The sequence below is a fragment of the Sebastes umbrosus genome, chromosome 21 (assembly GCF_015220745.1).
Source record: "Sebastes umbrosus isolate fSebUmb1 chromosome 21, fSebUmb1.pri, whole genome shotgun sequence".
NCBI lineage: Eukaryota > Metazoa > Chordata > Actinopteri > Perciformes > Sebastidae > Sebastes > Sebastes umbrosus.
In genome coordinates, this window is record NC_051289.1 from 20,958,979 (window position 1) to 20,974,024 (window position 15,046).

Consider the following 15,046-nt stretch of genomic DNA (forward strand, 5'->3'; position numbering starts at 1 on the left):
TGTTAGTTAAACCGTAAAATAACTCTTGACTTAACATTCATAGGCTAAGTGATGGTTATTATAAAGTGTTAGCCATTTATCATATGACAGCACGTGATGTGATGAGCCATACCAACCTATTGTATGCCATCACCTCCACCTTTTGTGTAGAAACAGATGTGTGTGCTGACAGTTTCTACTCACACTATACACACTGAATATATTAGTCAAAAACAGTGCATCTTAATGAATATCCATCTGTGTCAGGATGTGCTAAAATATGCACCTGACTTTAGAGCACTATTTACATGTTGCAGACTAACAAAGGCCAGATAGTTGAAGACTAGTATTATTTCTAAATAAGTTAGTGTCAGGCGGCATATACTGCTTTGTATAGTGCATTAATGTGGTGTATTGTGGCTGCAGAAAACTCTGGCCTTTTTGATGATGGATTTCTCCTTATACTGTTGAACACCAATAGCATGTAGCATTAAATAAAAAGCCTTTGTGGTATTGTATTGTTAAAATTGAGAAATCTTCTAACTAAATTATGGAAGCCCTCCTTTTTTTCAATATTCATACAAAAAAAACTGATTTTTTGAGCCAATAGCCAAGTGGTTCCTCTTCTTTACATTCTTCCTGCTATACTTTGAAATAAAAATCATTTTCCCTCAATACCTTTCTCTGTGTGTTTAAATGATTCATCACAAAACGGATGAAGCCGTCATTTATCTTTTCTCAGAGTTTATGTTGTGCATTTCTTGTGCTTGAGTGCCTGAGTTGGGTGTTTGGGGTGTACCTCTGATTGGATCAGATAACATTTCAGGCTCTGTGATTGGATGGATACGTGATAAACTTCTCACCAATTGCTGACATTTTCCACGATAATATAACACTGCCTATATCCCCTTACATCCATAGGAAGAAATAGAGGCCGCCACTAGAAATGAATCCCTCAAAATCATGTCACCTCACAATGTTGAGGCGCCGTATTTAGGACGCCTTTGTTAGCCCGGACAGAGATTAATGTTGAGCTACAGGAGGGAGGCAAATAGATGTCACCACCTTGTGGAGAAGGTCTATAAATCTGAAGTAACTTAATCACAGTTGACACAACGATGGTCAAATGCTAATTAGCGGCAATTATTAGCTGGTCTGATGTGAGTTTTGCAACCGGCACAAGGCGAGTAAGATTGCTCCAAAGAGGCCAAATCATCTACCAAAAACTGCAAGTGCATTAGTCAAAAACATATGCAGCATAAACAGTGTTTGTAATGGTGACTTAGCATCTCAAAGTTCTTTCTTTAACTGCCAAAGAGCTGAAATCCTTCCTCACGAGGTGTGTACTTTATTATGGCTACCTCCTGTAGGTTTGTCACAGAAGTTTGACTTGAAAAAACAATGAAAAATTGGTGACATTTGAAAACAAATGACTACACACGGCATGCATTGCCAAATGGCCGGGGGAAATATAAACGGTGGACAGTAATAAATGGGCAGGAACTCAAAATGACCTGCATTCTCCTTTGAAAAATGTTAGTGTTGGATGACATTGTCCTGCTGTGGACTGGCGAGGGGGCGATGGCTACTCAAACAGATCACAGGCAGCCTGTCAAGCAGTCAATATTGACTCAGCTGTTGTTTTTGTTGGTGGTGCGACATGGCTGGATAACCGAGTTACCGAGCAGCATGCGTCCCGCCATGCCGTTGCTTTTCTCTCTCTATTTGAGCCACACAGGGCACCTGCTGATATTACATCGTGTTAACGCAGCCGCAAGAAAGTGTGAAATGCAGGTGAATCAAACGGCTTGGGTGTATCGAGTTAGCTCGGGTTATGGGTTACAGGTCTGTATTTGTCAGCTTGGCCGTCCTGCGCATGTGCAGCACATTCTTCCAGGCAAAGCAGGAATCACACACAGAGAGAGAAGAAGAGGAAATCAGAGAGAGATAGCAGAGCTGAAGGTGGAGAACAGAGGTGTGCTGCGTGGGGAGGTTTGTGGTTCTACTTACATTTGCAGCCATCGTCCCACAAATAGCCGGGTAGACACTGCTGACACTTAGGCCCTGTAGTGCCCTCCTTACATATACAAAATCCTGTGCCATTACAGCGATCACTGACTGAGCCAGAGGGATTACAATTACACTCTGGAAAAACAAGACACACACACACACACACACACAGAGGCTGGAAACAGGGTGGTGCTTTGACTTCCCGGCACACGGTCTAGGATTTTCACAGCGCGGACCACATTCCTCGAATAAGCTCACAAGAAGGTGCTTGATTATTTATAACTGGCAAAAAAAATTCAAATAGATTTAAAGACTCATACAGGAAAAAATGCTACCATTTCAACAGTAATGGAAACAGAATGAGAAAAGAATGACTGACGGCATATTTGTAATATTACGTATATGTATGTCTTATAGAAACTTCTTTACTGTTACATACTGTAGCTATACAACGTGCAATGAGCAAATATGCAAAGCATTATCAGTAGCTTTGATTTAAGATGAACAAAGTGGGCTAATCTGCACATGCTTTTTCCAAAATCTGAGTCATTCATATAGGTAGAGATAGAAAAAAGATGGAAAGAGGAGAGAGGAAATGTGATGAGAGGGTATCAGATGGATAATGGCAAGAAATAAAGACAGAGTGAATGTGACGGTTTTTAGAGGAATGAGAGTACAGCACATTGAAATGGGCATTGTTGTAATATGTTCTTTAATTCTCTCTTCAACGGATGTGAATGTTATCTAAGAATTTGGCATCTTCAAATGCCTCTATCATTAACAGAAGTAGTCACAATTCGATTTGGAATATCCTTAAAAACCTTCTCTTCTTTCTGAAAACAACCTGTCAAGTCTCTGGTGTCCTACGCTCAACTGACCTTCCAGCTCTCCACAGCGGGCCGGAGCACTCTGCAGTCAAAGTGACACCTATTTTGACAGTCCCTGACCATCACATTGCACCTTCTGTGGCTGCGCTGGCTGCACGTGGCTGCACCCGAGTGACATCCGGGGGTCAGGCAAGAGGAGGAGAGGTGACGGCAAGTGACAAACGGGGGGGTCAGCGAGAGAGAGGCAGGGTGACGGCGAGCTTGGCACAAGGTAACGCCTCGGTGACTCTTACCGCCTTGTGACGGCTTTCAGCTGCTACTCTTGAGGCCATTTCATGTATATGACATATGCACTTGCGTGACACCTCTGACTGGCGGTGTGACTTCCCTGCGACATTTCTCTCAGAACTCTTGTCGCTTGTCAGATTCCCCCCCCCCTCAGGACTCACAAATGCACCTGGCACTGAGCACCGAGAACTCACACTCCACATGCTTGCTAAAGAATCCAATAGGGAACCAAATTATTGCCTTAGGAACTATGTGAAATGCAATTTTCACACATTCTTACACATAAGAAAAACAGATGATGCAGTGTATGAATGCCTGCTTAAAGGTCATGGACAAAATAACAGAAACACCAGATGAAAATGGCCTTTTTTAACTTTGACATCACAAAGGTGATCCGTCTTCACAGGTGAGTCATATTGATGAGGTTACAAGCTGAATAATAAAATTACATGTCCCTTGCTCACAAATGATATACTGTAGTTACTAAGGATGGCATTTTGGGAAATATTAGCATGAAGATGGGAAACAGAAGGAAACAGCTATGCCCAATTTGATAAGAATTTGTCCAGGGTCCTCCCTTTGAGATGTTTTATTACAGAAAATGTATGAAACCCATGACCAAAATAGTCATACATTTGGCCACTGTGTTACTTGATGAATGGAATTATAGTGAAAATAAATTATTCCTCTTTTTGGTGGGGACCCCTGGAAGCCCAGACACCACTTTGGGAACCACTGCCCAAGAGGACACTGTTTTCTCCATTGGAAGGGCGCCCTAGAGGGCATTTCATTGTCTTTTCTCTATTGGAAGGGCACCCTAAAGGGCATTTCATCGTCTTTTCTCTACTGGAAGGGCACCCTAGAGGGCACTTCATCATATTTTCTCTATTGGAAGGGCACCCTAAAGGGCATTTCATCGTCTTTTCTCTACTGGAAGGGCACCCTTGAGGGTACTTCATCATGTTTTCTTCATTGGAAGGGAACCTCATCACATTTTCTCTACTGGAAGGGCGCCCTACATGGCACTTCATCATGTTTTGTCCACTAGAAGGGTGCCCTAGAGGGCACTTCAGAATGTTTTCTCTATTGGAAGGGCACCCTAGATGGCATTTCATCATCTTTTCTCCACTAGAAGGCACCCAGAGGGCACTTCATCATGTTTTCTCTACTGGAAGGGCACCCTTGAGGGAATTTCATCATCTTGTCTCTACTGGAAGGGCACCCTTGAGAGCACTTCATCATCTTTTCTATACTGAAAGTGCGCCCTAGAGGGCACTTTATCATGTTTTATCTACCAAAGAGGGAACTTTTGCTGCGGTTTGTTCGGACATTGGAGCACCAGTGTTTGGACAGACCCAGGCTAGCTGTTTCCCCTTGTTTCCAGTCTTTGCAAAGCTATGCTAACCTGCTGCTGGCTCTGGCTTCATGTTTAACCTACAAACATGAGACAGTTTTAGGTGTTTCCATTAGTTTGTGCACATGCTTTATTTTTCTATATCTATCTGCAAATCACATCATTCTAGCTTTTAATCAATGCTCGGCTCACTTTATGCCCCTTAAATACTAGCTGCTGGAATCATGCAACTGTAACATAATACATCAATAAATACAAGCTGGCAGCTATAGAAACCACTTGAAGTGCACTACATCAATAAACACAAGCTAGCATCTAGCTAAACATAATATTGTATCAAGCCCAAATCAGTGTACAGTTATTTAAACCATGCCTGGAAGGAATGACTGAAAATCACTCGAGCATTATGATAGTGCGTGTCTGACTAAAGCTGAATGGCGAGCATCCTCCATAAAACACTCCACCATTGTTCGAAAGCAGAAGAAGAAGCAAAACAGGAATATGTGGAGACCACTGAAAGACATGGAGGCAGGAGGGTGTAGGGATGATGAAGATGAAAATGAAAAATGACACTTTCTCTGGTGACGAGTCAAAGACAGGAGGTGAGGCAGAAAAGTGTTTGTGTGAAAGCAGTGAAAGGGGCCGGGAGGGGGACTAACCTATGCACACATTTTCATCGTCCAGTTCTGCCGAGGTATTGCGGTAGTAGCCCAGCTTGCATAGCTGGCAGTGCTGGCCCCTAGTGTTGTGCTTACAGCTCACGCAAATGACGGTGTTTAGCAGCTCGATGTAGCTGCATCGGTTGGAGTGGCCGAAGCATTCGCAGTCTTTCAAAGAGAGTGTGAAGGGAAGAGAGAAAGAAAGAAAGAAAGAGAGAGAGAGAGACGCGGTAGGGAGTGTTGGCATTGTTGCTGTTGCTGCGAGTGCGACGGCGGTTGGGGTTAGCAAGAATTTGAGCGAGACGCCATTGCATGCAAGGTTAAAAAATATGGAGACTGCGTTGTGAGGGAGGCGATGTCGGGGAAGTGATGGGAGGGAACTCATGATTAGTCTGACATGGGCACAGCCAGAGTTAGAAGACATCACACAAAGAAGCACGGCGTTAGGACTCGAAGAGGTCACATCACGTCAAGCACACCACAACACGAGGCTCCGGAAATGATGACACAGAGACACACGGTCACATCGGGAACACCACACAGCGAAAGGCAGCGTCAAACCATGGATGAAATGGATCCTTCAACTCAGGGAATGGTGTTGGGGGAGTTTTGAAACTGTCGTCTGATTGATCTCTTGAATGGTCGATATGGTTTTGGGATGAAACCTTCAATGGCGCTACATATCGCAAACCCTCTGTGATGAAATGCATGATGAATTATAAAAATTTGTCATCCAACGAATATGTCCAAAACTGGCTGGATAGTTGTTTTTGAAGGCTTATTAGGACTTGTACTGAAAGCAGTCAATATGGCAAGTGAGCGTATGCTGAGTAGCGCTGGTAGAGAGTGTGTCATCGCCTGCTAGGCAGTGTTATGTCATGCTAAATTAGATATATCTGGAGTTGGAGCTGGACTGTAAAACCTCATGCTGCAGTCTGTGACTACTCCCTGGCAGCTCTGGCCTAAAGGGGGTGCAGGATGGGAGGGGTGCAGTCCCAGCTCTGCTCTCTCCGAGTGAGGATCAGTCTGCCACGCTGAGTGACCACTGACACCACGTGTCACAGCGCAGACAGATGTGACCCATAAGCCTCACTGGCAGCCGCTTGGACAGAAAGCCCACGGATCGGGAGTAGGGGGGTGGCGGACGGGGCTTTCGTCCAAGGGATTGTGGTTATTAAGGATCTGTATTGAGGTCAGGTCTCTCCGTCCGGCCACTAACAACCCGACAAGGCTTGGAAATGAAGGAGCAGCAAGACTACTCCACTCTACCTTTCACCTGATGCAGAAAGTCTTGTCCGAGTGTAAGCTAAGATCTCCTACATTAGATGCCTCACTCTCGCAAACATACTCTCAGAAGACAAATAATCTCTCCTTTCCAGAAACAGGCTAAGGTCATAAATCATGCACGCACGGGGAATAAAAATTCTTGCGTCTCGGAAACACGTTTTCCCAAAAATAGTTGTTGTCTCAAGCACCCACTTTATTTGCACCGGAACAGGATTCCAAGGGACTTTTATAGTGTTTAGAAACGATTCCATAGACGAATGAATCCTCAATGTACGGTGAAACCCATCAGTCCAGATCTGGGCTGGAGATATGGATACACCGTGCCCTAGCGTTGGGGTTAGTGCTGCAAGGGTTAGGGGAGCTTACAGTTAAACAGAAACATACAGTGAGAAGGCTCGGGTGTCATCTGGGGTTAGGGGTTGGGGGTTGGGGTGGGCAATGTATGAATTCCAGCTCCTACCTCGCTTGCTGTTTGCAACGTGGACAGAAGGGGCAGTGGACAAAGCAACCTGAGGAGCTACTAGACAAATTAAAAGAAGAAACAAACAAAACAAAAAAAACATGATATTGCAATTAAACGTAAAGCATGTAATGTCAGAGAATTAAGAATACTGAGCATCATGCTTAATAATAATAAATGTAACTGTAAAAAAAGGGATGAATGATGGCTTTGGGAAATAAGGAGTGACATTGCCAAAGTGAAGTTGGCTGCGTGTAGCAGAATCTGTTACAAACGCCTAAGATGCCGAACAATTCAAATATTATGGTGCTTCTTTTATGCTTCATTTCATTAACAAGTGCTTTGTATAATTCAAAAGCCTCTGTGGATGTTTCCCCAGACAGAAACTATCCCCTGACAAACTACTCTCCACCTCGGTGGAGGCCAGCCAAGAATTCTCACCCTATAAATTTGTGCACAGGAGCGTGGGCAGGGAAACTGGCTAGCAGTGAACACATCAATCCCTCGATTCCTTTCCGGTCATAAAACAAACAGTAGGGAAAAAAAGAAATAATAGGGCCCAGCCTCTGCCATTGTACTGCGTGACATAAGCCCCTGACACATACACCGTGTGCGCTTGGCTGCAGTCATGGAAACACAGAGCCGAGCGGTTGTGCGCTAGTTGCTCGCGAGGTGGCTGCACATCACATCTGCACGTTGGATTAAGCTGAGATGAGCCTAACATCAATCTGCATAAAAAAAAAAAAAAAACCTCACAGTGAAACCTGTCCTGCTTTTCTTCCCGATGCGCTAAGATGGGGACGAGAATCCCTGGAAGCTCCGCACCTAATTAAAATCGAGTGTGTGTGTATAAATGTACAGTGCACACATTGAGAGGATAATGTACGGCGCTGCAACGTGTTGCAACATGAGTGCCCCGTGAATGCACAAGCCTCCGCTGAAGGAGCCAAAACCCTTTATCATGAACAAGACAAGCAGGCTGAGGATGCTTTTTTTTTTTTGTGGTTTGTTAGGAAAATAACCAAGATAGGAAACGGGGGAAGATACTACCCACAAATACTTATCTCTAAGAGTATTTTTTTTATTTTTTTTGCTTCTATGCAAACAAATGAATCTGTGAAAAAACATAATTGTTGCATATTCTTAGATGCCTACCTTCTTTTCGGTTAGCGACACCTAGGGATGACACATTCGGCCGAACTGCGTGCAATTGAGAGAAACCAGGAGTTATTCATGTGCACTTTGTGTGGTGCACTTTACAGATATTCTAGAGGGGGGTGGTGGGGGACTACGTGGTAGTGTACACACACAACTGGAGACATGGACATGTCCAGCATGACTTGAATCAGTAAAATCAGGGAAACAGCAAATACAATGGGGGCAGGGCTGACATGGACGAGCAAAATGCATCCAAAGACCCGCTAAAGAGACATTGGAGAGACGTTGTATGTAATTCGTGTGACTTCCATGGGCTTGGCTGTGTATGTGTATGTTCATGGCGATGATGAGTGAAAAAACTGAAGAAGAGAAAAAAGATAAAAAACCCTCTTAAGCTTAAGCTCATTAAGTCGTGATTTATGCAAGCGGGTCTAAACTATGTATAGCAAATGGAGAAGTTAGGGGGCATTTTGTTTAATTCATCACATTGACTATGCAATCAATATCTAATTACAGTGTATTTCTGGTGGAGGAATAACAATGAATAAATAATGGCAGGTGTTGGGACTTGGAATGACGGACTGCTGTGGGTAGCATAACCTCATAATTACATACAAGTCCGTATTTCCGTGTCAGGGAAATACTCTGCGGTTGGAAATGGAGAGGAGTCAAGCAAAGGGAGGAATACGGATAAGTTTCCTCGTCGTGCCCCCTTCATCTCTTCACTTGATCTTTCTGTCCTTTCCCTATTGACTCCATGAATCATGCAATCTTGGGTAATTAACATCCAGCGGTGTCTTGGCAAGACGCCTGTTAACCCAACTATGTGTGAGTCGAGCACACGGCTGCTGTTCGGGCCGAATCCTTTAAAACATTTTAGACGTTTTTTTTACTACTGCATTGGAATTAAATAATACATTAGCTTTGAGTTTGGCATGTCTACACACCGTGACAATCACTTTTAACATCATTGATTTCAAAACGCCACGAACAAAAGACTATCATGCACTATCTCCTGTCTCATCCTGTTCTTTCATTTTTTTATCTCCCCAAAAAATGTTTCACAATGGATCCTGCTGGGGGATTCTGGCATCGGTGACGACTGCGACATCTCCGGCGGGTTAAAGTCACTCGAGTCGCTCCATGAGAGGCTCTTTGAAAATGACAGATTAGCAAATAAAGAGAAAAAGGGCACAAAACATCACCGCTCAAACTCAGGTCTTATCTCTTGTAAATTGTCAAGTCCCCTTGTTCTTTATCTGAATTTAGATCCTCTGTTAAGCGTTCAGCGGTGAAGCTGTTTGCTCAAAAACAAACCTGACTCGCGAGGACGCGAGCAATTAATCTAAGACGACGACACAAAGTATGCCTAATCTGGAGAAAAAAAATTAAAAACACGCATGAGCAAACTGCACTGTCCGGATCCATAACGTCTAATTGGTAAAGTAAGTTCATTTTTAATGATTCTGTGTCGGCTATTGATTGGATGTAACACACATCTGGGTTCCATTAATTATTTTGTTACGGAGAATATTCAGGTAAATGAGTGGTGACGGATTTTAATCAATGCCATACCCGTAATGGAATGCAATCTTGCAGAGCCAGAATTGTTTTTTAAAATATTAATTTCACTTTAATGGTGCGCATTAGGCAATTCTGCCCGGCTTAATCAACTTGAAATAGAATTGAGAAAAGTCAATAAGGAATTCAATTACCTTCAAACAACAACATGAAAAGTGCTGTGCTTTCTTTCTTTTTCCACAACGGCTTTGCTTCCAGTCCATTTAAGAACCTCAAGGACCTCCTAACCTTTTTTTTTTGTCCACTCTATCCTTACTTTATTAATAACGCAGACATCAAATTGGTTTGTGTTTGCACTGAAAATCCTCCTCTTAAGTGTATTAGGTTTTTAGTGTTGTGCCGGTTCTTTGGGAGGCTGCTGCTGTGACAAGACAGCCATTCGTGAGAACTCTAAATCCCTGTGGGCCAATCTGGATGAGAAGTGAAGACTTTGGTTTGTCAGAGTGTCCTCTCTACATCAACCCACCCCTCCCCCAAAACACACGCTCACACACACGCACGCGCACGCGCACACGCACACGCACACGCACACTTATCGGCATGCACACTCTCCCCGTGAAGGATTTGAGGTCAGCCTTTGGATGTGGTCCGGCCTGGCGTTTGGATGGGACGGAGAGGACTGACGTGAATATGTATGCATGTGTATACAGCATGTATGAGGAGCATGCACACACACACTGAGCTCTCGTCAGGCCATGCATGGAGGGGAAGCTCATTTCTGGAGGTGGTGAGGGAGGTAAGCTGTAGAAGATTGGGAGGGGGGAGGGTGTTTGGTCTTCTTGGCCACATGTCCATTTCTGACTCATGACATAGCATCAGACTTTACAACCAGTGTTCACTTCCGCTCTAAAGCCTGATTAAAAACCACCTGGGAATAATCTGTGTCTCACACAGCACGTTTTGGGAAACTTGCCCAGCGATCATCTTAGCCCTTAAATGATGAAAACAAGTGTGCATGTGTCGTCCATGTGTCCCTTGGTGTGTAGAACTTGGCTTGATAACACTTAAATAGATATTGATTGGAAGTAAGCCACTAATATTATATTGAAAATCTGAAAATGAGCACTGATAACAGAGCTTTAAAATAGTTCAACATTTTGAGAATGTTGAACTGACTATTCCTTTAAGCTAAGTGGTAATTAAGTTGAACTTGTATCTTCTTTTTTACACATATATCTAATCTGTCTCCTGAAATTACGTTACCATACAACTTAACTGCATTCTCAATTACGTTTGGAAGGAAATGGATTACGTTTGTCTTTGACACATCAGAAATAAGTTTATAACATCGACTGTATATAAGAAGTGGTCGTAGTCATCGCGACGTCACCTATTGGTTTGTGGATTGCCGTTTTGAAGCCTTAAGTTGGCATTTTGGCCGTCGCCATCTTTGTTTTTTGCTACCAGAAGTGAAAAGAGAGGGTGGAGCTAAGTATAACCGAACGCTGACCAAAATGTTATAATTGACTTTCATGAACTGAAAACACACTGTGAAAGGGTTAAAGTTCTACAACGAAAACGCGGACAACTCCCAGACTGGATAACGCTGTGGTAGTGGCCTGTCAATCACAAGGTACCCACGCCCTAAAGCATCCCCTGCTTTATGGTCTATTTGACTCTAAATGGGACCATAATGTACTAAATGAACATCATGCTGCATTGAAGAAGACTTTAAACTAGGGATTGAGACCATAAACTCATGTTTACAATGTTTGCTGAGGTAATAAATCAAGTGAGAAGTAGGCTCATTTTCAATCAGACTTCTTTTTGCAACCAGAGGAGTTGCCCCCTGCTGGCTATTAGAAAGAATGCAAGTTTAAGGCACTTCAGCATTGGCTTCACTTTTCAGACCCGGAGGCTGCGCACTGGTTTGTAATGATGGTTCGCGGACCCGCGCCGTGGACGGCTGCAGCAAGATATGTAGTAAAACGAACAGTGTGATGTAGTATATCGTGTGACTGTTAAAGAAAGTTATGTGGAATAATAATGAGTATAACAAGTGAGAAAGAACGCTACGTTCACGTGCGTAGTCATTTAGCCAAACCATGATGGTTTTTTTTACTAAACCTAATCCTGTAGTTTTGTTGCCGAAACCTAACTAAGTAGGGTTGTTGTGTTTTTTGTTTTGTTTACAATGTTAACCACGTGTTTAAAACTGTTTAAAACTGCAACCATAATGCAGGAGAAAATATGTTCGAAACGTAGTTGAGAACGCAGTTTAGTTGTAAGGGAACGTAATTTTGTAGGAGACAGGGTCGCTAAATCTACAGACAATTTCATGAAAGCCACTAACAACGTCTCACTACTGAAGGTCAATTGTCTTACTTTTAATGAACATAATATACTTCATATCTCATTCCAGTGTATGCTAAAGTGTTAGCATGGAGCATCAGAGCCAACAATATTGCAGCTACAGTAGAGATGACTTGTGTCATTGTGTCTTCATCATCATTTAACAGGTAAGTTGATCATTGGGGCCAATTCATCAAAAACTTGCATGTCTCTTTAACCTTCAGTCTATGTGGGTCCAGGATCAGATGGGGAGGGGGCAGTTTGCTAATCAATCTACTACTCTGGGAACAGAGGATACTCACTAAGAACAGAGCAATGAGGAAAAAGATAAAGAGAATTGAGCCAGGCTGTGAATGCACTTTGACTTGTTCAATACAATCCTATGGTTGCTGCATCACACAGCCTTCCAGGCAGCGGTAACTTGAGACATGGCACCTCTCGTCTTCCTCCCCCTCCTAAGGGGCTACTGGTTGACGAAGATAATACCAGCCGAGGCGCTTGCGGCTCATATTAAAATGACCTCCTGTGACATTATACTGCCAGAGAGGTCTTGGCACTTTAATAAAGTCTAGATGCCATTTATTTATAATGCATGGGAGAGAAGGAAAAAAAAAATAAAAATGACATTCTGCATGCAGAGCCAGGCAAGTGTTATCTGGTTGAGTTGAGTCTGGATAAAGTAAATTAATATGCCCACATCATGACAGTATAGCCCCCAGCTATTGCTTTCCTGTCTTCCCAAAAAAAACAAGGCTAGTCAACAGTTGTTGGGTGATCCTTCATGGGGAAGATTGGAATCAGAAATGAACACTTGGCAGCAAGTTGAGGGTTGTGTGGTGGTTGTAAGGGTGGCACAATAGGCAAAGCAAAGCATCAAGCATTCATATAGTTCCTTTGTAACGTGTACTTACTAACTGGACCAATGTTATTAGGAATACCTGCAAGAGAGAAAGAGAAAACTGAAATTAGGGTATAAAATTGGCTTTTAGGCAACAACTGCAACATTTCTCCTTGAGACGGTATTGTTAGTCCCGCCATCCTCCCTCGCTGTTGATTGAGGTCTCAACCCAATACTCGCCGTTCATCTTGATGAGCTGTATACACTTGGAATGACACACAGTCTGGCATCTAAAGCAATGCTAGCCTTCGCCGTGACTGGAAAGTGTTGTCTGCTGCACGTTTAGCTTCACGCTTCTTTGGTTTCTCCTGGTTTCCTCCATTATTTCTGCTTTGATGTCCCTGTTGTTGCCAGAAAAGGTCATTGCTGCCCTCTCCCACAGCAAAAGGTACACGCCTGAGAATGCCCCAACGTCACTGAAAAACCAATTTCAGCCAACACCACAGGCTCACAGACAAACTAATATTTGAGTTATTTTGAAGTTGCATACCGCTTTAAGACACTTCCCGGCACATCGGCCTTTAAAACATGTGTCGACGAAGACGCGAGACATGACCGCAGAAACACAATTACACACATAACATATCAAATGACATCATAGATGGCAAACTCTGCCTCTGATGCCATAGGAGGACATGTCTCATCCTGCTGCCTGCCTGTCCTTCCTTCCATCATGCAATCCCTTGTGCCAGACAGCCACTGAGCAGATAATATAGTCTGTCTCATCCCCATGGTGACCAGATCTCTCCCACACCAGGACGCTGGCTGGCTGCAGATCTGAGGAGATTGAGACGTCCATTGGCTTCTTACGCCGATCATTCCTCCATCTGATCCAACCACCGATGTCTTGGTTTGGGAATTAATTAGGACGGCGGCGGTGGCGGCGTCAGACGCCGTGAAGCGCAGGCGGGCGTCAGAAAGCCATTTCTCTCTGTTTGCATCTGTATGCTTCAAAGGAACGTGAGCACACCGGCGGTGTATTTTTGGTCGCCATTCGTTTTCAGACGAATTTGCTTTCAGGACGTCGACGCCAGCTCCACTTTTTCTAATCATCTGTTTGAACGGAGGCCCTCCCTCCTGTTCGCTCTACCCCCTGCCCTCAATAAGGCAGCCTGCCCACAAAAACAAACAACCCCCTCGCCACGGGAAGGGGAAGCATGCTGGGCAATAGGAGGAATGCGCCCACGTAAACCAGAGAGGAAGAAATTAAATGAAAAGGCTGCTTTCTTCCTCTCTCGCTCCCGTCTCTCTCCCCGTCATCCGCTCACCAGCGCACCTTCGGCTGAGGAAGCCGAGGAGGCAAGGAGGAATCTGTGCAGGGTTTTTTGGTGGGGCCTTTCATCTAATGGAGCCGTCACAAAATATCTCCAAGTACTCAGGGGGGAACATGAGGATTTCCTGAGTGTGTGTTTGCGTACGTGGACTTTGATCAAACTCCTGTCATTCAATCACTCCTCCTCTGATCTCTGCCTGCAAGCTGTATTTAGGAGCCAAATCTGTGACATGTCTGAGAGCTGTGAAGTGCAGGAGGCTACGCTGACATATGGAGGAGGAGCGTAATGGATGTCAAACCTCAAGGGGGTGGGCAGATGTTAACCAGGAGACAGGAAGGACAAGGGCAAGGACAATCACAATCACCATATTCCCCAAGTACAGTTTGATTTGGCAGCATTGGAGTGTCACAATATTGATACAACGGAACAGTGAAAACTGGAAAGTAAATATCATTCTACCTCAATTTAACATGACATAGTGTTTGATTATTAAGGGATGTGAAGGACAACACCAATATATAATACCAATATTAGCTGGAATGAGTTAGCTGAACCAACTCTGAAAAAGGTGTCGAAAAAACAAGATAATATAAATATTAATATATGTATTTACAGCCAGGTCGCACAAAAAGGCGTGTGAATGACACGATAATAGGCAAAAGCGTGCAATAAGAACGACGTTCTTGCCTTAGGCGTGTCATTTTCACGCCATGTACTGACTGTTATGTAATGGGGTAGAATAAAAAGGGGAACAAACACAGGACTTTCAACCAGGAGACCTGTGTTCCAGACCGGTGTTTAAGTTATGTTGGTGAAGTTTGTTACGTACGTATTATACGTTTATTATGTTACGTACTTATTTTAAGGCCAACCATGACTTTTTCTTAAACCTAACGTTTTGTTTCCTAAACCTAAGGAAGTGGCTTTGTTGCTCCCTGCCGGTACTGCACGTTAATACACACAAGTAATATCCATGTGA

General features: G+C 43.7%; 1 protein-coding gene across 12 annotated transcripts in view; it reads right to left on the reverse strand.

The window, feature by feature from the left end:
* ntng1a (netrin g1a) overlaps window positions 1-15,046 on the reverse strand; it is a 128,559-nt gene that overhangs the window by 9,947 nt on the left and 103,566 nt on the right. For 2 of the 12 annotated variants that reach the window (XM_037756732.1, XM_037756733.1), the window contains exons 5-7: window positions 12,807-12,833; window positions 5,118-5,285; window positions 1,990-2,124 (exon numbers count right to left, since the gene is read on the reverse strand). The exons of 1 other annotated variant lie outside the window; for it this stretch is intronic. In XM_037756732.1, coding sequence (XP_037612660.1) covers window positions 1,990-2,124; window positions 5,118-5,285; window positions 12,807-12,833 — 330 coding nt within the window. Of the gene's footprint in view, window positions 1-1,989; window positions 2,125-5,117; window positions 5,286-6,864; window positions 6,925-8,019; window positions 8,065-12,806; window positions 12,834-15,046 lie in introns of all 12 variants that reach the window. 9 more of the 12 variants (XM_037756744.1, XM_037756735.1, XM_037756737.1 and 6 more) reach the window with 9 other exon arrangements.